General features: G+C 38.1%; 1 protein-coding gene across 2 annotated transcripts; it reads right to left on the minus strand.

Moving 5' to 3' along the window:
- Positions 1-137: 137 nt before the first annotated feature.
- On the minus strand, positions 138-26,881 carry nadka (NAD kinase a). Of its 2 annotated transcripts, XM_088331676.1 has the most exons (12): positions 26,750-26,881; positions 25,818-25,975; positions 21,597-21,680; positions 11,731-11,860; positions 11,545-11,653; positions 9,758-9,843; positions 9,514-9,616; positions 9,316-9,434; positions 7,902-8,001; positions 6,081-6,238; positions 3,228-3,310; positions 138-1,265 (listed from the first exon to the last, which is right to left on the minus strand). In XM_088331676.1, the coding sequence occupies exons 2-12, from the start codon at positions 25,967-25,969 to the stop codon at positions 1,118-1,120; spliced, it is 1,272 nt and encodes a 423-aa protein (XP_088187802.1). In that variant the 5' UTR covers positions 25,970-25,975; positions 26,750-26,881; the 3' UTR covers positions 138-1,117. The 2 variants fall into 2 exon arrangements, with proteins under 2 accessions (XP_088187802.1, XP_088187803.1); XM_088331677.1 differs by lacking the exons at positions 21,597-21,680; positions 25,818-25,975; positions 26,750-26,881 and adding an exon at positions 14,632-14,908.
- Between the last annotated feature and the right edge of the window lie 1,070 nt (positions 26,882-27,951).

Consider the following 27,951-nt stretch of genomic DNA (forward strand, 5'->3'; position numbering starts at 1 on the left):
TGATAACTCAGAAAGTCTACATTCGTATGAACAGGTTTGGGCACCCCAGATCGTTTTCAAGATTTTCCTCGGTCACTTGAAAAGTGTGCTGCTGAATGATTTCATACAAAAAACAATAACTAATGACCCCCCGCAAGAATGGTACCAAACAGATTTATTTTCCCCCTTGAAACATTGTAAACAGGTTCATTTAAAAAAGAAAAACATTTAAAAAAATACATTTCATTACAGCAACTCATTATATATATATATATATATATATATATATATATATATATATATATATATATATATACATAATCAAATGAACGTACTTCTGAGTTTGTAAGCTCAGTTGGTCCTCTTTTCTTTTTCTTCATTCCATTGCAAAACTCGCACAGAACGTTTTCGGGTAGACAAGACTTCAAGTCAGGCCACTCGGCTGCTTTCATTATGGCTTATAAGTCTACAAAAACAGACTGAATTTATCTTAAAAATAGGCTGATTGTGACGTATGCAGAAAACAACTACGTATGCATGTGGACTGTATGCTAAGGTGAAAATAGATTACTAAGTGATTGGGTATTTTTGCTTTTACAAAAATCGTCACAATATAAACCCGGTATTTTTACACATTCCAGTGTTAATATCAAATAAGGCACATTCCGCATTGTTGGCTCATGTCCTCACACATCAGACCGAGAAAGATGTGACGACATAAGATTTGGCCACTAAAGTGCAAGATTCTCACTTTCAAATAAGAAAGAATGTATTGTTTTTAACAAAGTAGTAGGTTAAAAAAGAAAGAGTAAAACGATCAGAAAACATCTGTTTTGAGTATCGATATAAATAATAATCTTTAAAATTGCGCTCGTTAAAACAAGAACATACCTTAATCTGATTTTCGGCACCTCGAGACTCACAAAGAAAAAAATGAATATTCCCGTGTCAACAGAGAGCAAATCAGTCCATTTCACACCCGTGCATTTGTAAAACCTTAGTTGTTCCGTTTCAACGTGATACAAAACAGGTGCTGGTCTCATATTCAGAGTTATTCAATGGCGCTGTACACCTACCTACTGTTAAAAAAAGAGAAAGTTTAAGAAAGCAAGGTGACAGGTAAACAAAGACCAGAGTGTCAGAACTCCTCGTCTTCCGAGCTGAGGTAGTTCTGCTTTTTCCTGACGTTCCAGTGTAAACACTGAGCCAGGCTCTCGAACCAGTCGTTGACCGGGTTACGGAAGCAGATACAAGGAACTGGGAAGCAGGAAGTGGTGATGGAAATACTGGAGAAGAAAAAAAGCAAATTAGAAGCGACGTCATGCAACGCTTTAGGACTTCATAATTGGGCAACGTGGGGATTTCTACGATTAGTTAACAAAACAAAGCGGAGGGCAGCTGACTGATGTTGCAGAAGCGACACTCCTTTTCAAAACTATGACTCAGGCTAAACACAAGATAATATTTAGGGTTCATGCACCTTTATCATGGCCAAAGGCAATCACTTTTACGGACATTCAAAGCCAATTTTCCAAATTCTCCCAGTACCATTAAGGAAGAAATTCAGTGTGAATCATGTATTTTTTGAAGCGCCACAAATATCTGCGATTTAAATAAAGCATTTTTAATCTTGCTTGTGGAATTACCAAGACATGTGGTTTTTATATGTTGAGTAAATCGTGAATATATTGTTTTTTGTGACAGATCTCTCCCCATAAAGACGTTGGGTAAGAGTAACAGGACCATAATATGTACTGTAGCTTACATTTTCAGTTGCAGGAAGTTCTTCCTATTACAATGTAACACCAGGAAAGACCATCTTAAAGTTTTTGTATATGATGTACATAATTGATACGAAATCCTCCACTAGAGGTAAGATATTAGGCCTAGAGCCTGAAACCCCGACTCGGGCCTAAAATGTCAATTATTTAATTCGGTTTCAGATCGGGCCATGTTTCACCCTCCAGAATTTTCATTTATTTATCCTTCCTGAAGTGAAGGATAATGTAGGTATTTTTAACCACCACTAGATGTAACTACCGCTTGGAGAATGAGCACTACTGCTTGTTTACGGCAGTGACAAAATGTTATTGAAATCCATGTTGGATTGTTCTGTGACTTCCTAAGTGAACAAGTGTTTATCATCCACGAATCTGTAAATTCTGAACAATTGGTGCGATGGATTCTCTGTCTCTCCCGCACAGCGACACTCTGCGGAGCCCAAAGTACGGCCCATGGGCCATATCAGGCCCGCTAAAAGATTTAATCCGGTTCGCAAGACAACGCTAAGATGAGTAAGAAATTAAACAAGCTGCTTTTAGTACAACAATGACCTGCAGCCTAATATCGCCACAGGATGTTGCCAAAGATACGCGCCACTCCACCAATTGTAGCGGTATTTATGGACTTCCATTGCAAACAGAGAAATGTGTGAAAACGCCTGTTTAGATGTCATTTGGTTTAAAATACAAGTATTTGTTAAAGGCAATATGCACTCCCTGTGTACTACCATAAAAACGATGTATTTCATCGTGCCCATGGCCACCATTCAAATAGCTGGCTACATTCTTCTGTATATGCTTTTTAAAAACATTTTGATCAAAATATTCAATTTCAGCCAGTTTAACACTCCTGAAGTAGTAGTTTTTCAAATCAAATGATCAAATTTAGTGGTTAAAAAATAAAGCTGCTTTGCTATTACTCTTAATAAAACATTTTTTTTGATAATTCATGTATTTACTTGTAAATTATGTGTTTCAAAACCAGTTAGATGAAATGGTCCCTTTTATAAAGAAATGGACAATGAAACACAACCTGTAAGTGCCAATTTGAAAAAAATAATTAGCTTAAATTATCTTTTTTCCTAATGTATTTCCAAAATATCGTATTTAAGATTGTCCATTTTTTTTGCGGCATGGCCCTTGTCCAATTTTTTCAAACCAATAACGCCGCAAATCAAAACATTTGGTAACTGCCGGCCTAGGGTTTATGGCACACGCCAACCATCTCCAAAGAGCACATTGCAAGTGAGGTTCTCGCTCTGGCCTCCACTCACCAGATAACAGTACTTAGAAACAAACGATTAAGGCACAAAAAACAACGACCCATAATTCCTCTTTGATTTGAACATCGACCAAAATTGGTGTAGACCCGTGGCAACATCAAACATCATAAATAGCCGACTGTTTACATTCAGGGATGCATGTGACGGGACACTATAACTATCAATTTCACAGTGAGGGACCGACCTGTCTCCGTGACCGATCTCCTGCCGGCGTCTCCCGTCAAACGACACCCACGCAGTATTTCTGGCATCTTGGGATAGCATGATCTACCGAAACACAAAAATTGCAAATACATGTGCTTTTTTTTTAATAGGGCTAGGATTTTTATCAAAAACGAAAATAGTTGAGGTACTTCTAAAATAATTCATGCAAATTGTGAAATGGTTTCATTCTAAATGGGCAACAACTGAAAATAGTTTTTCAAAATTCACCTTTTCTCCTTCTCACAAACAAAATATAAAAATTTGTTTGCTTCGGGCTCGGTCCCTCAAATCTAGTTAATTGGTCAGGTTCAGGCTAGGTTGGGCAATAATATCCGTGGGCTGGATTGGGTCAGGCTTGGTTTTTTTAAGCCCTGAATTTACCTCTACAATCGAGTCGGACTGCCCAAAAAAATGACAACATTTTGAAAAACTGACGAGCACTTCACCCAAAAATTAAGCACTTTTCAAACTTTAAAACATTAAATTCAAGCTTTTTAAAAGATTTGAAGAACCTGTATGAAAGCCTGTTCAGGAATCTTTTTTACTCACGGGTGCCATCTTCTGACTTGTGTCACCATTGCAGCCTCTGCCAAGCTTCTTATGATGTGCGTGCAAGTATGTGCATTACCAAGACACGCGAGAATAAACTCTTCAGTTTTCATCTTTCTTGGGGTTTGTGTTAGCATTTGGACTCTCCTAAAAACGGGCATTTTCTTACTTTCACAATTTTCATGCTACACTAACAAATAGAAACAAAAACAAGTGCTAAAAAGCACAAGAAAGAAAACAACCTACAGAGATGAAAACCGCACAATTTTTCTTCTCTCTCTCTCTTTTTAAATCTGCCTTTCGCAAGGTTTGTGTTTTTTTTTTTCGGGTTTCCATGTCAGCTAAAGACAGGTGAGACGCGTATAGTGTAATAATCTGTGAAGCCCTTTGAGACTCTTCGTGATTTAGGGCTATACAAATAAAAATGACTTGACTTGACACGTCTTTTATTAAATAATAGCATATATTTCAACCTAGTAGTGTTTGAAAAAATGCACTTATATTACAGTTAACGTATTTTTGCTTATTCATTTAAATCAATACACACGAAAAGGCTGCAGTAGCTGGACTTGAACCCTTAACCTCCGCACCATGGAGCCAACCACACAGCTGCCGCTGTGCCATCCCAGGTTTAGTTATATTTGGCAATTATTTTGATAATCTATTCAAGGTCAAATCACCCATTAGTTGCACATCTACAAATTAAGTTTGCCAATAAATTGATAGTAAATATCTACAGTACACAAAGTCATGATTACTGTATTTGTGTAGCCCTAAATCATGGAATAATCTTGAAAACATTTCAGTTGGCTAAGAGGAATAAGAAACCTCTTTGACAAACATTTTTTGACATGTACTACCATGTAGAAAGTATCGTAGCGTGTTAGCGTCGGTGTGTCATTAATACATACTAAGGAATCTAGGTCAAACTCACTAAAGAATGTGTTCAAAAACCTGTCATTCGGGATGATGAGATGTACTCTGATACATTTTACAATGTCATGAACATAAAACTGATATTTACAAATGTAAAAGAGTGTTTTTTGTGTTATAATGTGTATATGTCGATAAAAGAGCTGGTATAGAATTTTGTTGAAAGACTTAATGTTTTCTCCATTTGTTGGTGAATAAAAAAAGATCTAATGCATTTTCATAAGTCATTTGTACCACTAATGGTCTGGCAATCTCATTGCTACGACTCGGGTTTGAATCCCATTACATTCATTATTTTGCAATCATGGTCAGCAAGGTAATCAATTGATCAATCATTGCACAACTACAGTAATATACCATAAAATCTATCATAGAATTCAGACTATAAGGCGCACCTGATTATAAGCTGCACAAAGTACATTTTTAAAAGAAAAAACATTTTGTACATACATAAGCCGCACCTGACTGTGTGCCACTTGTGCCCACATTGAAAAGATGAGATATTAACAAAGAAAGACGGTATACAGAAAGAGTTTTAATAATACACGGTACCTTAACCACCCTTAAGGTTCTGATGGGCCGCTGGACCATTTCAAAATATACTCATCAGAGAAATATCACTATCAGTCTGAAACAAGATACCCGAAAACTATAGAGCCGAGGTAACTAACCAATACGTCCACTGGCAGACTTCAATTTCATTGAATGTCCGCGAAAATGGCTTTGTTATATCAAGAACAATCCATAGAATCCAACCGTGTAAAATATTTACTCTAAAACACACATGTATCCAAATCTGCCTAAAACAATTCTGCTTCGTTGGATGTTGCTTCTTGTAGCTCGTTTGTTTCACCACATTATTTCCGTTTGAAAAAAAAAAACAGACACGTAAAATTATTCCCAAAACCGTAGTTCGCGCTCCCCTATGATGAGGGTGTTTTCATGCTAACTTTATTCATGCACAAAGACCAAAGTTACATTAAACTAGTGTCCCTCTCAACACATATATTCCACGTGTATCACTCTTACCTTTGCTGCATTGCACAAGCCACGAGGTTTAAGGCTTGGGAAAAACGTCGCGGCTTATAGGCCGAATTTTACAGTAACATAATAATATACCTCGATAATTACTGCATGCATCTCTAATCTTATCCATCCCATTCTGCAGTATACAATGCCCACCGGGTTTTAAGGTGCACTTTTGAATTTCTAACTAGTTTCAGGTTTTTACGTGCGCCCGAACAAAATACAGTATTTTTTCTTTCACTAGTTTTTAGCATGCTGTTTTGTATTCATTTTAAAAAGGTGTTTTCAAGTCCATTCAAAATGTGAAAAATTAATTGTCATGTACCTTCAACTCCACTCCAGCCGGCACTACAATGGGTCTGAAAGAGAGGGAGTGAGGGCAAATGGGAGTGATCATGATAGCTGGCACGTTGGGGTGTATCATGGAAGCCCCCGCGGCAACCGCATACGCTGTACTCCCAGTAGGTGTGGACACAATAACACCTGTGGGAACAAGGAAGGAATTTGGATCAGTTCCAAGGAGGATGAGGGAAGGCACATCGAGGAAGAGCTGCAAGGATTAGTCGAGTAAATGTAGTTGACAATTACCGTAATTCCATTGTCGACTATTGTCGCCAGACACATTTTTCAGCAGCATGAGGCATCTTACATAATTACAATTTCTGCTGAGAATCGCTCATGTGCAATAGCTTCTGTCTCGTCCGATAACATACAAAAATGACAGCGTCAAGATCAGCTATGTTAAAACTTCTTAAGTTTAGGAGCATTTTAAGCCTGGGTGCAGTAAATAAAAAGACTTCTTGCAAAGCAGACCTTGTGTATCATGGCTGTAACTCGGTGATGCATGAATATTTAAAGACAAAGCACATCGAACAGTTGAACAAAACAGATTCTGACTCCCCTCGATAAGATTCAAGTATCATTCCAGCCATTACGGTTTTGATAACATGTATTGTACATTGTATGGAAAGCTTAAGCTTTGTGCCAAAAAAAACGAAATTGAAATTGAACGCATGGAGTAGAAAAACAAACGTCAGTTGTTAATCAGTTAAAAACGACATAGGTCAGTTGTTAAGACAGTTTGATTTTTAACTTTTTAGAATCGTTAAGTTGTTTTGTAACAGACTTTGCAGTTGACCACTGAATTTACTTCGCAAAATGCACATTATATTTGTTTTATTCATTTGAATATTATCCGACTAATCATTTCATCAGTCTGTGACTAGTCGACGTTTAAAATAGTCAGTCGCAGCTGTAATCGAAGATAAATGAAAGACTTTAGAATTATATATTTTTTTGTTTTTATCATCTTGTTTGTATTTTCCACAAGAAGAGCGTTTTTTTCCATTGCATTTTGTTTTTAGTTCCCTTCAACGCGTGCATTGTATCTTCTCAACAACCACAATAAACTAAATTCTGGTATAAATTACAAGACCGTACAAAACAAACTTTCTTATACCTACTCAGACCCTTTTTAGGATTCTGTAACATAATTATAGGACTTGTCTATGTATGCAAGATGATCTGTATGTTCCCTGTGGCACAATACCGGGCTGTGGTTTGCTTGTTAGATCGAGCTATACTGTGGTGACAGGAACGCTCATTTCCAATCAAGTGTTGCTTAATAAGTCTGCAGTTCAAAAACTCAGATCGTAACGCAGCTTGAAATGTCAAGGACATATATTATGGCTTATGAAAGAAAATCAACATTTAAATAAATCATTTGATTTAGATTGATTTGAAAACATTCATCATGTTGTTAAAGCATGTTGTGTATGACCTGAAATACTTGGATTCAGTATTTTCATCATCTAAATCTAACCCCATAATGAACATTCCTCAGATTTTTCACAAAGTTTTCAAAACAAATGATACACAGTGTAATTACATGCTGCGAGATTTAAAGTTTCTGTTTTGTAAAAAATGAACTAGCAAGATTGCATAATTATCCTGTTTACCATGTTAACTGCAGGGATACTGAAATGTTGCAGCTCAAGTGTTTTGACATAGTATTGTCTCAAGATAATAGACACACCTACATCAAAAGCAGGTTTTGTGTCGTCAGGGAAACACAACCTTGCCAAGTGGGCAAACGCGTATAAATGAAGGCTGGGCTCTGCGTGGAATATAAAAGACATTTGCTAACCGTCTCCCTGCACTGTGGTGATGAGGTGTCCGTCTAGGAAGAGGTCCACATTGGACAGGTAGGAGGAAGGGCCTCGGTCCACAACCACCTCATTCAGAACCTGAAGCATGAAAAGGGCCAGCATGCCATGACACACCGAGTCTGTGCCCGACTAAAACTGTAAATAATCAAGAGTTGAGTGTGGCCGCCACTAAATGTGGATTCATGACACTATACTGTTTTCTAAAAATCAGGGGTCACCAACATCGTTCACGCGGGCATCAGGTAGCATCCTAGTAACACTTGAGTAGTGATTGGTTATAGGAAATTTGATTTTCTAACCTATTATAGCCTATTTGAACTTTGCTTCTAAAAATTACAACATGGTAATAACCTAATAATATGATAATAACATAATCCTGGAGAGGGATCCGCCCTGCCAGGCGGTATTTGCCCAGCACACACCACAGTGAGTAGTGCCGCGACAACCCTTGCCGTCAAGGGATCTGTGAATACCATTATACTAACATAGTAACGGCATAATAACAGCATGACCATTTGTTAGTTTAGAAATGCACGTTAACTTGGTAGCCCTTTGCACTAAATAGGAAGAAAAAAGTACCTCTCTGCTTCAAAAAGGTTGGTGACCCCATCGTTATATGCTTCCTGCTTGGAAATACAAAATAGTACAACACACCGTTTAAGAGTACACTGAGGGCCTGCAATAGACAATTGTGTCAAAGTAGAACTGCATTCTTATTTTCTAAATGTAGTAGTAATAGTTAATACCAAAACTATTTCATTAAATAATCAAACTTTTTATCGCTTTCAAGTGGAAAGCTTGTATGCCTGAATATGGACAATTTACATACTATTACATTCTTAAATAGTAAAAACAATCCCGCTTTGCGTGTTTTTGTATTATACTTACAGGTTTGAAGCATTTAAAATAGCATAAAAAACTATTATCGTTCATCGATATTTAAAATCTCATCTGAACACAGACTGAATTCACTCATTAAGTGTCCACTGCTTCTCTAGTAAATGGAGGTCACAAATTTTTCATAAATTACAGATCCTTTTAAATTCATCGAGCTCTCTTACATATTGTGCAATTTAAAATGGAAAGAAGGATAACAAATTATAACACAACGATCTGTCAAATCTCAGGATAATGTTGTAATCTCTTGCTTCAGTGGAATCTAATCACCAAATGATCCATCCCTACGAGCGGACCGACTTCACCTCATCTTCATGTTAAAAACCTGACTGAACTTTCTTGTCAGTCCTAACTCTTTATGCTGCAGTCACAAGATACACCTGCTCGAGCAGCTTTTTAGTGTTTTGTAAAAAAGTTAAGCTTCTGTAGTGAATAGTGGTACACAAGAATGACAGGTTTTTGAACAAAGAGTGTTATGGACAATGCAGAAATTACCTGATAGTTTGTGGCTAGGTGGCTATTGTCCACTTCACCATTGGTGAGAATGATTCCCTTCTCCCTCTCCCGTTGTACACGCACTTTCAAGCGACTTCGTAAGACTATGGCTGCATTACCTAAAAACAGTTGCAATTAATTTAAGAAATAAATCATCCACTTGTGACAGACTACAAAAGTTCAAAGACCATAAAATACCTTCAATAATTTGGGTGACCTGAGACTGGTAGGTGTCAAACTTGAAAGGTGTCAGGAAGCCCAGAGAGCCGAGATGGAAGGCCATCACTGGTGGAACACTCTCCTGCATCACAACCATACATGGAGGTTATTTTAAGGGTGCATTGGCCCGCTTCAATAACAAAAAAAAAAGTAGAGAATCCGAATGAGCTTGACGATACATACTTGTATTAATAGCACTATTATGCAGAAGTAAGCCTCGTACCTGAAAAAGGGAGGATGCATAGAGCAAAGTTCCATCTCCACCAAGACAGATAATAAAGTCCACACGGTTGGAGATGTCATCAAGATCTATGAAACACAACGGTATACCATTTTCATCTTAAACGTGGTGTCGACCATCAGGAGGTCTAACAACAGGTTACCCTTTCGATATTTCTGAGATTTTCATGCCATTCTGAATTACTTTATTACAAAAGGAAGGGTTTATTAACACAAGGCTTACATAACGTAACGCAGTCAAACTTGATAGCTTGTTAAGCCAAAGTTGCCAGCAAAAGAAATTGGAAGGGGCTGAAGCTTAGTCATTGAGTAAAATGTGTTTTTCTTCATGCTCTATTTCAGCAAGTACTAGCAAGTCATGTAACACATTGTGTGCCAAGCAACGTGGAAAAAGTTCATGACCAAATGGCAGACAGAACTCTGCACAGGCAATATCCTTTCTACTGGTTGTCATTCAACAAAAGCTGTCTCACCATTAGCCTAGCAGTATCTGCGATGTTGACTTTCTGTGCATTACTGCCACTGCCAGTTACAGGCGGTAATGCACTAAAAGTATTTACCAACGGCTAAAACCTGTGGAGGAGGGAATGGAGAAGGGGAAAAGATAGAAGAAGTGGAAGAATGAGATGAAGAAAAAGAAGCAGTAGTAGTAGTATCTGTAGGCATGCATTAATGCCAGTGAAACCATCTTTAGTTGCAATCGAAACAAGGTAGTGATAATTGACTTAAATGATATGCCAAACAAAAAAGGAAGTGAAAGAAGTGGATGGAGAACAACTAGAGGCCAGTAACATTTTTTGCAATGTGTGAAATTTTATCTTTGGCCATAATGCCTCAAAGTACCATGATGTTTAAGTAAAATTAAATCATCTAAAATGTTAAAGAATAATTTGGTAGTCAGAAGCAGAAGTTTTGAATCCAATTTGACACACTGCAGTTGGCAGAGCAGTCAGATATTTACTCCTTAAATCATAAGGCAACTCGGATTGTTTTTCCTTTTTTTACTTTAACTGGCCAACACACTTACAATCGTGAAACGGGATCTGGCAATCCTTGTGTGAAGTACTCTGAATAATCCACAAGCACATTTAAATAAAGCGCCAACTTTGTGAAAGGCCACAACAAGGCAGGGTTGGCTCTGAGTTTTTGGTCGGATCCATGATGAAAGAATGGGCATTTTAAGGGAAAGTCTGAGCATGTCTCTTGTTCGTCTCAAGTTTTGTAAAATGCACTCGCACCCTAAAAATACAACTTTTTATCTCTTGCTATGAGACATTTATTGAGTCGTGGGTTTGACTTTTCAATGTTACAAAAGCAAGTAAAGTTTACATGTCCTCAGTCCAAATATTTCACTGAAGTCTCCTTGACCCATTTGTACAACTCCATATGATAAAACAGTGAAAAAGCGGAGCTGCAGCTTCAATCAACTGTATCATATGTAGGACAGTTGGATGTTGCAGTGCTTTGGCATTAAGTTAAATGGTTAAAAATAAAATTATTTTATCACCCACTGTGTTTAGAAAAAAGGACCTCTGTCTTTCTTGATCAATCACTTACTTTCACAATTACTGTTGAAATCAATGTTAAAAGTATTGATGTACAAGGCAAATGAGAGAAAAGGTTATTTGTAATGCATTTATATCTTACAAGTTTTTATTGGGTGTTTTGTGTAATTATCGAAAGCGAAATGCATTTGGGGGATCATCTAACTCTGCTTGCATCTCCCATTTGCTTTTAGATGTGAACATCACCCTCAAAAAGTCTTCATACCTTCTCTGAATGTGCAGAACTTCTTCATTAATGTCCCAAAGTTAACGTCGGCAGAAATAGCGGGGTCCTCCAGAACTTTCTTTTCCACATAAACGATCATGTTTTTGACCTAGAACGCAAACAAAAGACACAAAAGACAAGCCATTGAATACCTGAGCAAGAGATTCAGTGACTAATCTGCCACACCTCAGTGAGAAACATGCAGAGCTCCTTAAAGGGCTCAAGCAAGTTGGCGTCTCGGATCTTCTTGATGACGAGGACACTCTTGGGAGGCGTGTTCCACGTCAGCCGCTGGGTGGCAGGGTCCTGAATGTGCCTAGCAAACATGTAAACAAAACCTTTAACAACACAAGAGTCTGGGCTCTTAGGCTGATGTAAGGCTACTTAAGCTGCTAAGGCGTATGCAAGCAGAACTGTGTGGCTGTTATCCTATTAGATGTTCGTTTAAGATCTGCAGTAGAATCTGGAAATACTATGCTGGGCTTCACCCAATCGCTAATGGCAAGAACAGATATTGTTGATCAAATTTTCTCAAATTTTTTCAATTAATCGGATTTATAACTTCCCTATTTATTCAAATATTGAAGTTTTGGACAGATAGACGATGCAAATGTTTTATGGTATAAAACAATAAAAAATTATGAGTGTTTGTTTATTAACTTGATAATTTAAAAATAAATGCATAGAAATGTATGCAATAAACCTGCAAATATGTAAGATACTACCTTATCCACACATCATATTGAATTTAGACTTATACAAAACAAAAAAGAAAAAGCAATACATTTCAATTTGTGTCGATTTTTTTTTATCCACAGAAAAATATATCAAAAATGTAAACACACCCGCGTTTCAAAATATGAAAATGATATATGCTCAAGAATTTACCCCTTGGGTAGCGTTGAACATGTCATTATTATTATTTTTCGTTTTACCTTATTTATTTTACTTATTTTCTGATTATTTTCCTCTGGAATTCTGTCTGTTCCCTTGAAAATTGTTAACTTTGTTTCACGATGAAACAGTCAAAACACTACAAAGTTGAAACTTTCACGTCAATTTTATTTGTAAAAAATGCAATGTTCAAAATGTAGTGTATATAAAAAAAATGAACATTTTTTTTTATGGTATAAAAACTGTCTTGGAGCCCTCTCACGGACCAATGCGATACTACAATTCCCAGCATCACAACAAAATGGTCTGCACTTTAATTTGTATTCATTTAACATTTTTGGTTGCTTATAAATCATGGGATACAACAAATCGATGATTTAATTCGTTGACAAGGCTTTTAATCATCAATTTTAATCGATTTTGTCGCCCTATATATATATATATATATATATATATATACATATTATATATATTATATGTGTGGGGCAGCACGGCAGCGCAGTGGTTAGCGCATGTGCGGCACAGTTCATGTCTTGGGAACCTCCTGCGTGGGTTCAAATCCAGCTCCAGACTTCCTGTGCGGAGTTTGTATGTTCTCCCCGTGCTTGCGTGGGTTTCCTCCGGGCACTCTGGTTTCCTCCCACATTCCAAAAAAAAACATGCATTTCAGGTGAATTGGCCGGTCCAAATTGTCCCTAGGTGTGACTGAGGGAGTGAGTTGTCTGTCCCCGTTTGCCCTGCGATTGGCTGGCAACCAGTTCAGGGTGTCCCCTGCCCACTGCCCGATGATTGCTGGGATGGGCTCCAGCCCCCCCGCGACCCTACTGAGGATAAGCGGTGAAGCTAATGAGATGAGATGAGATTATATGTGTCCTTGGGCAAGACACTGAATCCCTAATGCCCCTAATAAGCAGGTCGGCGCCTTGAACAGCTGTGTGAGTGTGTGTGAATGGGTAAGTGTGAAGCACATTGTAAAGCGCTTTGGGAGGTTTTCATTGACTATAAAAGCGCTATATAAATGCATTTACCACATTATATCTATATATATATATATATATATACATACACACACATACATACATACACACACCGCAGGTGTCAAAGCCTGGCCCAGCCGAGCCCGACAAATTATCTTAATTTGAGGGATCAAACCTAAAGCAAACCCGAATTGGACTCATTTTAATTGAATGAGGACTTGGGTGTTGGAGGGCTTTCCTTTCGCTTACTTTTTAATTTTTTTATCATCCAACCTTCATTGTCCTTCGTTTCTCTTATTGTGTTGGATTCGACCCATTCTTGGGCCGCCAAGCACGCAGACATAATCCATCGTGCGGATCCTCCACAAAGAAAAGAAACAAAGAACAAAGATAACTGGATAATAAAAACAAATTAAAAAATAACTCTGCTAGAGAGATGCCAGGCCCTGCCTGAACGTAATGATTGACATTTTAGGCGCGACCCGAGTTTCGGGTCGAGATTGGGCTGGGCTCGGGCTTAAGATCTTCTAGTATAAAGGACTTAATTTATTGTATGCTATTCAATTTGTGGATCTGGATTAAGTCAACATAGCATAAATGTAATATTCAACCAGGAACATCCCAGAAAATAAACACACATTATGATTAGCTTGATTTCTACAATACAAAGTATTTAATTGCTGGTATGTATGGTCATAAAATCAGTACTTAAACAAACAAATCACTATAGTATAAGAATCCAGATTATATATCTGGATTCAAGAACAATCCTACAAAACAAATTAGAATTTAACAATAACATTTATAGATACTTAAGAAATAAAGGTATATAAAAAAATCACAACGCTAAAGTAATGAAGAACAGCACTGCAAGTTGCTTGGAAATAATACTATTTTAATTTTAACTCATGTCAAAATGCGATCAGATCCCAATATTTAATTCAGTAACTCCATCTATGTTAAAAAAAACGCCCAATTACATTTGATATGAACTAAGAAACAAAAAACACAAAATAAAACAAAAAAGTCCCAAATCTGCCGTGACATGAAATGACTTTTTCGATAGCAAACATGCTTCACACGCAAGACTTGCCCTAAAGTCAGACATGACCACACAGTACATGGTTAAATGACGTTTTACAATATGCTTGAATGTTTTTTCCAACCCAGCCAGTAGTTTCGATCAGAGCAAAGATATTTAATCTAGTCCACTCACCATTTCCATACTTTGTTCTCCTTACTGCCTGCCGAGTCTAGTACTAACACCTTCATGGCTGTACACATGTGACAAAGTTTGAGGCAGCTACAGGCAACAGACAAAGCTGAAGGAGGATCATCTGTCAGGACGCCCAAAACATCCTCAACGCCGAGAAACAAGCTTCTGTCCACGGAAGGAGACAGCTAACAGTCTTTACGATCTCGAATCACAACAGCTATATTTGTCCTAGCGAGGACTTAAACACTTAACCTTCCTCATGTGTTCTGCTGCCGACATAAACTTCGCTTCAGTTTTAAGCTTCCTCTTAGCCACACCCACCTGACTCTGCTCAGCACACCCATTCCCAATAAAGGCCTAGACAATACAGTATTACCTTTTTTTCTCCAGAGTGTGTTTCACAGAAAATTTTTAAAGACAATACTTTGTCAACAAAGACTTGATGCACAATAATAATTTGCTTTATTGAGAAAAAACAGCGCAAGAAAAAAGTTAATTAATGCAAGTATCTTTCAAAACAAGTGGCTTTCGAAACAACTGAAATGACAAAAACCTTATGGTGATTCCTCAAGCTCGGTTTTATCATGAAAATAGTGAGACCACTTCCCTGCAAGAGAAAGTTGAACTACACTTACCGGTAATCATGTGATAATGTGTTTTAGGAGTTTGTTACTCAGGTTCAACAAATAAGCATTTCACCGTTATTTGACGTGAATTGCATAATTTTAATACAAGCTGGAACATGTGCCTCCAACATATTTGACATTTATGATGCAAAATTGCAAACCTAAACACAATGTTGACTGTCTTGCACTGTTGTGAAAACAACTCAAGGGAAAATTGTTTATGTGTTGGTGGGTGGGCGCAAACATCCAGACTGTCAATTTTAGAAGAGCTGTGACTGATCTTTCAGTTTTAAAATCTACCGTGGTGTGTTACTAAAAAATGCCAGTGCCATAAACATGCAACCCGATGACATTTTGATGAGGTTGGCCCGCGGCAGTGTAACAATTAGGATGATTTTCTACGTCACTTGTGATAGTGGAGGGGGTTGTGCATTGTCGAGTTCGAAAAGAATAAGTCCTTTTAAAAGAGGGTCACGTAAGTATCCCAATAATATTTTTTTGTAACATGTGTCTGGGGCAAATATACCACTTACCTAAATTCCGGACTATAAGCCGCTACTTTTTCTCCAAACTTTCAACCTTGCGGCTTATTCAGTGATGCGGCCAATTTATGTAATTTTCCTAACGGCGGCCAGCGGCGCTCGAGTACAAAAGGTAAGATTTAGACCGGTGGAATATATGCCCTGAGGAAGACTGCAACTTCTTAGCTTGACTAGCGGTGAGAAATCTTTTACTAAAACTGGCAGCATGCAAAAGGCAACTTTTTCGCAAGTCTGCCAGTGGATCCTGACAGCGTGGGGCAGCATCAAAAAATCCACCATCACCAACGGGTTTCAAAAAGCCGTGACGGAGAGGAGGGGAAACCAGCGACAGTGACAGCGCGAGTGAGGCTGCGGGAGCGTGGGACGACGTTTATATGACACTGTTTCTTTCCGACACTGGGGAAGACGACTTTGATGGCTTCAGTTGTAAGGAGGAAGATGAGGACGGTTTACCGTGATTTTTACAAGTACGGTATGTTTTTTTAACAGACCCGTTTACTGTGTTGCGAGCATGTTGCTACCTGTCACAGGAAACGTTTGGGATGAAAGTTATATTATTATTATTAAAGCTTTGAAAACTCTCTCAGTGTACCGTCTTTTTTTGTAAATATGTGTAACCATGTATAATATGTATTTGCAACTGTATATTTCTGTAATGTATTTATTTGTATTTATTTTGGACACTTATTCTGATATTTTTTGGACGGGCGAATTAAAAAGAAGGGGCGTAACAAACGCGGGGCGACGGGAAGTGGGGACCGGCAAAGGTGAGTGTTTGTGGACACGGCGGACAATAGTGGATATATATTTTTCCCACCCTTACCTTTGGAAATATACACTTTCTTCTTTGGATTACTTTCAAATTACTTTCAACGGGACCCGGACTCTGCCGGTCTGCATCAAACCTTAAGTACCGGTATCATTTTACATTCATTTAGTCGGCTGTGATTTTTGGACAGTGTACTTTAATGAAGGATATTAAAAACGTAATATTGGAATATAATATTGTGAATGTGCTTAATTGCTGTTGAGATTGTCATGATTGTTTTCTGTTTTTAGTGTCAATAAATTTGTTCAAACCAAAAAAAATATTCAGTTACAATCGCGAGACTTAAAGTCTGGTCTCGGTAAATTTTGTATTACATTTTTTTAATGTGGGCACATGCGGCTTATATACAGGTGTGGCTTGTGTAAGTACAAAATCGGCTTTCCTCTCGAAATGTGGTGGTTGCGGCTTATAATCAGGTGCGCTCTATAGTCCGGAATTTACGGTAGCTACTGTAAAAAAACAAAAACCTACAGGTGGGGTAATGCTTCCCTGCTGCTGTGTGATATCACATAATCTTACTCATAAAGAAAATCAATGTGGTAAAAAAGGATAAAGTGTATTCTGCTCATGACAGGATCATAATTGAGATTCATTTCAGGGTGTGGGAAGGATGTCAAGGCATTCAAGATGAATGTTGTTACACAAAGTGGAAAAGTAAAAAGGAAAAAAAGAGGTTACCTTTAGTTAGTATCACAACCACACCCATTCCACAGAGAGTCAAGGGGAGTTATCAATTTTCTCTTTAACTATGAGAATAAAGACTCATTAGCCACAATGTAAAATGTGTATTCTGTATAATGACGAGTATAATGATGCAATTAAGACAATTATTTGTCGAGTGAAAAAAATCCCCCTAATTAAAATGTAATTATCTTTACACAATATTAGGGAAGTGTTCCCTATACCATCAAAAAAATAAAGCGGATTTTCCCTTCAATTACAAATCTGTTATTGTACATTGAGAAAAACATTTTCTTGACAGAAGACAATCTTTTAGCAGAACTTAAAGTATTAAGATAAATAAACTTGTATTTGTAACAAGTTAAAGGCAACATTGCAAACTAAACAATGGAAAAATGTGAATTAGAATAAGGCTCCAAGTATACTTTTATGTTGACGACCAAAATCGATGATAGTCGACAATGAATTCCATTGTCAACAGACACGTTTTTCAACAGAGTGAGACATCTTACATGAATATGATCTCTGCTAAGAATTACTCGTATGCAATAGTATATCTGTTTCGAGCAGTGAAATACAGAAATGACAGCATCAACATCAAGTATTTTAGGCTGGATAAGGCAAACACAATACTTGTAAAGTAGACCTTGCGTATTATGGCAGTACTTTGGTGATGCACCAATATTTAAAGAGAATGCCCGTCAAATAGTTGAACAAAACTGAGTGACTCGCCTCATAAATTGTAAATTTTATACGCGTATATTTTGCAAGAAAAGAGCTTGAGTGTTATGCCGGAATGTCACTTTTTTTTTTATTATTATTATTTTTTAGACCCGGTCCAAAACCACCCGCAAAAAGTGAAGATCTGCGAAGTAGCGACACCCCTTCAAAAAAGAAATAAAAAAATCTCATCTCATTATCTGCACCGCTATCCTTATTAGGGTCGCGGGGGGACTGGAGCCCATCCCAGCCATCTCCGGGCAGTGGGCAGGGGACACCCTGAACTGCTTGCCAGCCAATCGCAGCTGCAAATCACATTCGTTCTCCAAGCTAGATGCGTTCTTCATCGACGCACGAGCCGAGTGATCCACCGCTAAGAGTCGTACAGCTGGGCGATTTTACGTCTGCCCGGGACGATCGGAGACAAATGCAAGACTTGCACCGCACCGCGGGTGCCGTTCGGTCGCCTCCGTGAGCGAGCACCTAACCCGCAGCGCGGGTACTTTCGGGCGCGATACGCACCACACCGCGACAAGCCGAGTTCCCTTAATCACTAGGGTCGTCGGGCCACCACTTCCTTAGGTGTCTTGGGCAAGTACAGCCTGACGGTGCCAGTCCCTCTCCAAGCTGTTTTTAGTTAGGGGTTAGCTCCCCCACAGAATCCTCCTGTTCTGACTCTGATAAAGCACCTTACTCATCCGGTTGCTGTTGTTTTTCGGTGTAAAGCGTCATCCCGCTCTTTAGAGATGAGCCAAACCCTAGCATTGATATGCAACAACGTGTGACAATACTGATACTAGGGAAAAACTTTTTTTTTTTCAGAAATAATAAGGTTCCAATGACTATGACATTGTCCTACACAGATTACATCAACTTTATTCTGAATTTAAGAGAAAGAAAAAAAATATTTGATTATTTGACTAATCGTTTCAGTAGTCAGCTGCCTGTCAACTATTAAATTGGTGTTAGTTGCACCCCTAATTTAGAATCTAAATTAGAATCTAGGCTTAAAACACACTTCTATTCCTCATATACCTCATGTGCAGTCCCTTCTCAAGGTTACTTGATTTTCCTCATCTTGAGGTTTTTGAGTTTTTCCTTGCCCTCATGTAGGTTTTAGATCAGGGTATGGTGTAACGATAGTCTTTGGTTTGCAATAATCGGTGGTCTGTGCAGCCCGTTGAGACTCTTTGTGATAAAGGGCTATACAAATAAACATGACTTGACTTGAATGATAAGACAAGGAAAGAGGCGAATCTTCACAACAAATGTAGTTGTTAAAAGGAAAAATCAGCGAGCTGTCTCCTTCAATCCTTCATCCCTTTGAAATCCTTACACCAACCTTCTTTAAAAGTCCCTGACGAAGGTCACTCCTCTGAATGTTCATTTGAATAACAACTAAAGAAGAAATCAAGCCAGACATTTTCTATAGCAGAATGCATCATATTTGCCGGCTCCAACTCATCTAAAAACAAACTTGTCTGTCTCACAAATAGGATTTTAACTTCTATCTATCCATCTATCTACCTTGGTCATATCCCTCAAGAGGGGTGACCGACAGCAAGACAAACAAATAAAATAACAAAGAAAATAAAAAAAGAAAGAATAGCAAAAAACAAACAAACACACAAACATTTTTGGACCGTGGCCAAACCCAAATGCCCAAACATCCAAACAAGTTAGGCACCTCGGCATCTAAGTAGGTCATGCTTTCGTCCCTCCATCTGGATTTTAACTTGCATTCCACAAATGCTATGTTTTTTACAATGCCATGTTTACAAGTGGTGCTGCATACTAAATTACTGTGTGAAAGACTTTTGAGGTTGACTTTTCAGCCAAGGCAGCTATATAGAAGTGGGCATCGCGAGACAAGACCAGTTGAGTATAGTGTGCGTTCAAATGGGTGATTGTAAATCCTTGTGTAATGCCTTGAGCACCACCCTGTGGAGGAGAAAACACTGGGGACTTTTTTATGATAAGTAGAGGTTTGCAACATTTCCCCCAAAAATGTGAATTTAGGAGAAGTCAATCCTTTGTAAGGGACAGAAAAAAACATCACAATCACAGAAAAAACAAATTCAATGTATTCTTGTAAATCATAAGATGATTTAGAATCAATGAATGATAAGACAAGGAGAGGCAAATCTTCACAACAAAAGTAGTTGTAAAAGGAAAAATCAGCAAGCTATCTCATCCAACCCTTTTATCGCTTTGAAATCCCGACACCAACCTTCTTTAAAAGCTACAAGTCCCTGACGAACGTCACTCCTCTGAATGTTAATTTGAATAACAAAGAGGAATTCAAGCAAGACATTTTCTATCTCAGAACGTTTCATATTTGCCGACTCCAACTCATCTAAAAACAAACTTGTCTGTCTCACAAATAGGATTTTAACTTGCATTCCACAAATGCTATGTTTATTACAATGCCAATGTTTACAAGTGGTAGGGCATACTAAATTACTGTGTGAAAAACTTTTGAGGTTGAATTTTCAGCCAAGGCAACTATATTGAAGTGGGCATCGCCAGATGTGACCCAGTTGAGTTTATCGTGTGCGTTCAAATGGGTGATTGTAAATCCTTGTGTAATGCCTTGAGCACCACCCTATGGAGGAGAAAACAATAGGGACTTTTTTATGATAAGTTGAGGTTTGCAACACTTTCCCCAAAAATGTGAATTTAGGAGAAGTCAATCCATTGTAAGGGACAGGAAAAACATCACAATCACAGAAAAATATAACAAATTCAATGTATTCTTGTAAATCATCTTATCTTACACCCCTAGTGTTTCACATTTATTTCAGATATTAACCATATTGTAAACTTAAAAATCTTAAAGAACGCATGGATAAAATTCAATCCCCAAAATAAACAACCAATCCCTTTCATCTCTCTGTATATTAGGGGTTTCGGGTTGTAGGACGGGTTTTTTATTGTCTTATTTTACTCTGAATGTTTTTATACAGCACTTTGAGAGGAAATTTATTGGCTGAAATGTTATTTAATGAAATTTGATTTGATTGTTGAAGAAAATCGGATGTGGTTCTTTTTACGTCATAGATTCGAGTTAGAGGTGATGTCCGCTACTTAAAAATGTTGCTACTCTTTGCCATCTCCTGACTAATAGTTGTGATCGCAGGCTCAGTCAGCTCATTTCAAATACTAATAAACTCTTCTTTTTTATTCTTTTTTGGGGGTGTTGGGGTTGCCATTTGGACTATATTTGAAACAGCCCTTTTCTTACTTATACTATTTTCAGGCTACACTAAGAAAAAAAAAACAGAACGAGCATGAAATAAACCCCCCTGCTCCCCACCCTTTCCTGCTTCCTAATGTCTTGCTTTTCCTGGTACAGCAGTGCTAAAAAATAAAAACATATAGGCACGGTGGAAACCACTTATGTAGACTCTTTGAAATCAGTTGGGCATTGATAACACATCCTTAATAGGAAAAAATTCTACCTTCAACTCTTTAAAGACACCTCAAACGACGACCCTCACCTTTAAGTTTTAGTTTTTAAATCAAAACTGAATGCAAATGTACAAAAAAATGCCCTGTTGTACTTACATTACTGCTTGTGGATTCTGCAGCATGCAAGCCTTTGGGCCAAATGTGGTGACAGGGCTTGGTCCATGTAGGGATTGGGTCCTCCTGAAAGCAACACAAAAAGCCCAATGTTAATTCATATACAGCAGGGAAAAACAAGCAAACGATTTGCCCTGAAGATGAGAGAAATTCTTCATCATGGTAGCAATGAACTGTCTGTAAGGGTTGCATCAAATAAGCCTTTTAGTCCTTAACAGTGCAAATGTTTGTCATTCAGATCCAATGGCCCAAAACACACCAAAATAAATGGATGAGTTAAAGGAGTAAATCATGGCAAAACAGACTTGTGTTCATCACGCAGCCTAAGAATCATGAAGATATGTTCATGTGGGAGAGGTGTACATGAAAGAGGCCATTAGCTGGAATTGAAACAGGGACCTCTGAACTTGGAGGTGGGCGTGCTCACCTGTAAAATCCATCAAAATAAATTACAAAGATTTTGAGACAATCTGTTCTGTGAAGTACTGATTTGTAAGCACAAGTTGGATCTCTTAACTTTAGCAATGTACGCAAATTTTCACACAATGACTAGTGTAAGCACTTTGACCACAAAAGCAGGCCCACAATTAATACAAAAATTAAAATATCCTTAACTAAATTTTTCATTGTACAAATATTTTAACACCCCATGTACTTATGTCGTGAGAGAAAAACAACCTGCTGAAAACATTGCACTGTAATATTGTCATGTGTCTCGGATGAAGGAGTGTGGCTATTGTTAACGTTACAAAGATTGCTTTCAAGTACCACGTCATCAAAAATTATACCGTTTGGGTGGAGTTTTACCGCCTGGGAATAGAAAGTCTGTTTCACTTCTGGCACAGAAAAAAAAATCCCCATTATAGTAGCTAACGCAAGTTGATGGTTATCTTGCAACATTAATGTTGACTAAATGTTGGAGCCTTGATGACTACACAGGAATTTATGTAATGTCCAAAGGTGTAGCAACTAACCTTTGTCAAGTGTTTTGAAAATACCGTAACAATGGTCTAATAGTCTGCATTCATATAGCGCTTTTCAAGTCAATGAAGACCTCCGAAAGCACTTTACAATGTGCTTCACACTTTCCCTTTTACATACACTAATTAACCGATAGCAGTGTCAGCCATGCAAGGCAACTACCTACTTATCGGGGGTATTAGGGATCCAGTGTCTTGCCCAAGGACACTTTGACATATAACACAGAGGCGCCAGGAATTAGAGAAAGATTGTGCGTTAATGACACATAAAACTTATTTGCTAAAATCCAAAATAATGACTTAGAACATATGAAATCATTATTAGTTTTTTAAGTTACATGTTTTAAACAACATCGTTTTTTATAGCTCGAATCGAGGCTGACGTGAAACCATCCAAATTAGAAAAAAAAAGCATCAATACTATCTAAAGGTAACGCTTTGTCACGTTTGCTCGTTAACTTTCAATATGATTAAAAAAAATCCACCTAAAAGTATTTCTGCCCTGTTGGAATTTCCTTGTAGTATTCCATTCGTTTCGCTCCAAAACTCCTGTTTGAAAACAAACAGATTCGTAAAATTATTTCCAATATGGTCATTAGCCTCTGACCTTTTGATTGACACCACTCTCGACCATTAGCAGGCGTTTTTTCACGTCCATAGCCCATATTAACCTATACGCACTTGTTTGATTAAACGGATATCACCTGCCCCACCTCCGAATAACTTTGGCTAGTAGTAACCGATTTGAATGATGATTGACACATTGGTTAGCCAATGAAATTCTCCAAATTTTTATGCCGTTTTCCGGGGGTATATTCAAATCAGAGCCAAAAATTAACGTATGTAAATGGAACCTGGGATCCATTTTTAGAATAAAATAGAACACCTTTATTGTCATTACACAAAGTGTCAATGAAATTTCAAGGTGCCCCATATAGTGCACATATCAGCGTTGACGAATCCCTTAAACACACGGGTCGTCAGGGCACCAATGAGGACGCAACTCTGGACAGCCTTCTCCACTGTTGACTGTCCCTGGGTCGTGGCAAAGTTGGCACTTAAAGTGACAATTAATTTAAGACGTTACATGGAATTTAAAAGTAATTCAATTAAAATGTGATCAAAAAAAACACACACACACCGTAAAATTTGGACTATAAGCTGACTTTTTCTCAAGCTAATTTATCAATTCTTTTTCATGGCCACAAAGGGCGACCGAGCAGTAATGGTAAGAGTGTGACAGGTGGAATATATGTGTTGGGGAAGACGCAAGTTCAATGTAACTTTGCACTTAGTGCATGTATAAAACTAGCATGAACAGACCCTCATCATGGAAAATCTTGAGAATCATTTTACAGGTCGGTTTATTTGTAAACGGAAAATGTGACAAAACGAACTGATTTCAAGAAGCAACGTCCAATCAAGGAGGATTTATTAATTGTCGGCATTATCGTGCGGCTTATGTATGTAAAAAAATGTTTTTCCATTAAAAATGTACTGGGTGCGGCTTATAATCAGGTGCGCCTTGTAGTCCGAATTTTACGATGTAATATATATTATATACATAAAATAACAACACAATATGAAAACCCAATGGGCAGCAACTGAGATAGCATCAATAATTTATAAATATTGGTTATTTACAAATTACATGGTATGACAAATGGGTGCAGTCGAGTTCAGTGTATTGTGACAGCTTTGGGAAGAAGCTGTCTCTGAGACTATTTGCTTGGGCTCCAATGGATCGGTATCGCCTACCAGAGGGTAGCAGACTGAACAAATGGAAACTAAGGTTTACCCTGGATCATCACATGCAAGTGTTCACGATCATTAATTAACCTCTGGAAAGAGAACCCAAACATTTACACCTCTTTCACAATGTACAAAAATTGGCCAAAGTGAAATACAACGATTGCAAAAATTTTAGTGTTGTGAACTGGTCGTCTCCAAATGGACACTTTTGAAAACATCTAGACCTACCCTTAGAAAAATGTGTAAAATACAAGGTTTAGTTTTTCAGATTGTAATTAAAATTGACAAGGTACCAGGAAAGGTTTCAAGCTATTGTCTCACCTGTTATACAGCTTAGATGCCCATGCTACACTCATCAGCAGGCATTTGATTGCAAAAAGGTGAGAATAAAAACCTTCTACTTCTGTGTGTTCCAACTCAATGTTACTAACACTTGAAGTCATTACTTCAGTTTGGGAAAAAAACTACACTAGTCTTTCCTTTTAAGAGACCAAAAACATCCATATTCTACAATTGATTCAAGAACAGCATATAATTTACTTTGGGTACGTTTTGGATTCGGATTTAAGGCATATTATAAAGGAACGTTAAGGGGTTAATTTTTTTTGTAAGTACTTACCCCTTGCATGCAACCTACCAGTACATACACTCTTCCATGAGTGGGATTGAAAGTTAGTTGGGAAAAATAATGAGGGAAACCTGGAATATGACAAGATTTAAACTTGTTTTAATATATTTTAAAGAAGAACAACCCATGGAAGTCATTTTTTATCTCACTTATTATGCATGCGTGGGTTTATACTAGCGACATGCTTTGAACCAGTGTTTTTCAACCTTTTTTAAGCCAGGGCACGTTTTTTTACATTGGAAAAATTTCGCGGCACACCACTAATCAAAAATGTTGTAAAATGACACTGAACAGTATGTTTAATTACAATATAATGTATAATACCCACAGTTTTTACAGCACAGACACTTGACAATGACATAATTTTTTGAAAAAAAAGATTCATAAATGTTTGATAAAAGTTGACATTTTAAAAAACGACATTGGATAATTTCTCACAGCACACCTGCCAATCTCTCACGGCACACTAGTGTGCCGCGGCACAGTGGTTGAAAATCACTGCTTTAAACTAAAGTAATCAGCACCCTCTTGTGAGTAGCTTTGTTAGGGTTTCTGTCTGCTCACACAAGGCTCACACATGGGTGTGTGATGATCTGCTAACGAAATTTTCCTTGCCTTCATTGGCTCGCGCCATTAAAACTCGCCCCTGAATGGCCGGCAATGTTAGAACCAGAACTGTGACAATTCTGGTTGGCCAATCGCTCAATAACTCAAATAACAAAGGGGAATTACAAATCCTTGAAAAAAAAGCAGTGTCTTGTGATTACACATATGCACTACGTTACATCGCAATATGGATTACATTTCAGTTAGCCATGCAGCCGTAGTTTGCAAGGAACCTACCTGTATTCCGATGAGCTGCTAGCTGAGGAGGTGCTCAGGCTTCGGGTCTTCTTGCAGCGTCGGGCCAGACGGGACCCAGTAATGGTTCCCCCATCCCGACTTGGCCAGCAGTAAGGGGAAGCTTTAATCCGTATGTCTTCACCACCATCCATCTCGAGCTATCAGACAAGTCAATGCATTCATTATTTATAGCAGTAGTTACCAACCGATCTTATTTCAGGAACCACCATCCCGTCCCAATTAAAGGCTGTGGCCCAGATGAAGAGAAAATGTCGACTTTTCAAATGCATTGATGAAATAATTGTGCAGTTGAAACCAGAGAAAGTGTATTATGTTCACATTTTTTTTTTCAAAACACTAGCAACACAGAAAAGCTTCAAAGGGCTTCAAAGACAATTTCAATTTCCATCGCATTCTACAGTTCATGAAAAGACCCTCAATTCTTCTTTTTAGCATTAATTTGCCAATGTAAAGGCCCACGACCCACCAGTTGAGAAACTTTGTTTTCCACACTGACTTAATACGCTAGCATCATGTAACATGCACATACTAACAAATTATATGAACATGATAGTCTGATTATGCAATTTCAACATTTTTAACAAATTTACACGAGGAGACGTGATTTGTGTACCCTAAAAGTTGGACTAATATTGAAGTTACAGTTTTCTCCTGTTCTACTTCATTATGTAAGTGCGGGTTTGACACCTCTGTTGAGCACGCTTGTTATTCTTTGGGCTACAATATATATTATAATGAAAACTGAAAACACATGCACAATCATGAGATCCACGATTAAAACAATGAGCAACAAGTGAATGCGGGTTCCTCGCTGCCCAGTCTTGCTAACCGTGCTAATACGCAGCAATTTTGCAAGCTACCGTAACGACATTACAAGACATGATAACCAGCGTTACGTTATTATAATGTACCTTGTCCACGCAATTTTCCAGTCCGCCACACAAATTCGGGGCTATATTTACTGTTGTAGATTACCAGTTCACCATTTTACCATCAGCAACCGTCAACCTTCATTTCCGGGTAAGCACTGGCCAATCAGGGAGCCTGAATCTCATACGTGAGAAAACGTCATTGTGGACTTTGGGAACCATAAAATAGATTTAAAGCTAATTATTTCGTATTATATTACAATATTATCTCTTTTCTTAAGAGGTGGACTTCACACTGTGATTATCATTGTCTATTATTTCACTCCAAGACGAGTCTATCATATAAATGAGCTCAGCAATGCATACTGAATTTCAACGTCTTCATCGTATTTGGAGATTATCAAAGTCTAATTATTTGTACAGTGTCCCCGAAATGCACACTTGTGAATTTCGGCTGTTATCATTATCAGCCGCGGCTAAAAGCCATTCCATATTTTGACCAACAGATGGCGGTCAAGATCCGATATCGGTCGTTTAAATGGAGCTGATTGCCAGGGTTCCTTACCTGTCAATTTATTAAATTTACCTGTATTTTATATTGTGTACTCTGTATATTTTTTTGTTTACAGTTTATGGATCCCTTAACCACCTGGGTCGTAGGAGCTCCACTCCTTGTGGTGTGTCTTGGGCAAGTATAACTTTACTGATTTTCATGGTTACCAGTAGGAGGGGACGTCTCCTGATCTTATTCTGATGCAGCACCTTCATCATGATGTTTTTCCTGTGTAAAGTGTCATACCGCTCTTTAAAGATAACATCGGCATTGACAGGCAACAGCATGTGACATTACGCATACTAAATCCTAAAGACTTCTGCGAATCACATTGTACAGTACGTAGAGCATGACTTGTAGCTTTTATGTTGTACAGGTGGAAATACAGTAATATTAGAAGTGTCACACGGCGCTGCCTGTCAATGCCGAGGTCCGGGATGATGCGTTACATCAGAAAACAACCGCGGCCAGATGGTGAAGGTGCTGCATCTGAGTCAGACAATGGGGCTGATTCAGCTGCTGGTAACCATGGAAACCAATACTATCTGTCTTGTGTGGAGGAGCAAACCCCTACCCAGAAAAATGACCTGGGAAGGAATGGGCGCCATCAGGCTGAAGACAATGAAGAAGACAATACAGGTAGCAGTACTCTGACTACCCTGGCGGTTAAGGGATCCGTGATCCTAAAATG

The sequence above is a fragment of the Urocampus carinirostris genome, chromosome 3 (assembly GCF_059441175.1).
Source record: "Urocampus carinirostris isolate Australia breed hairy pipefish chromosome 3, RoL_Ucar_1.0, whole genome shotgun sequence".
Taxonomy (NCBI): domain Eukaryota; kingdom Metazoa; phylum Chordata; class Actinopteri; order Syngnathiformes; family Syngnathidae; genus Urocampus; species Urocampus carinirostris.

Excerpts from the sequence above, each read along its gene's own strand:
- nadka (XM_088331676.1), bottom strand. The coding sequence starts at position 25,969 with ATGGATGGTGGTGAAGACATACGGATTAAAGCTTCCCCTTACTGCTGG. Across the intron at positions 11,861-21,596 it reads CAGAATCCACAAGCAGTAAT|GCACATTCAGGACCCTGCCA; the intron begins GTAAGTACAACA and ends CATGTTTGCTAG. Across the intron at positions 9,617-9,757 it reads ATGCATCCTCCCTTTTTCAG|GAGAGTGTTCCACCAGTGAT; the intron begins GTACGAGGCTTA and ends GTTGTGATGCAG.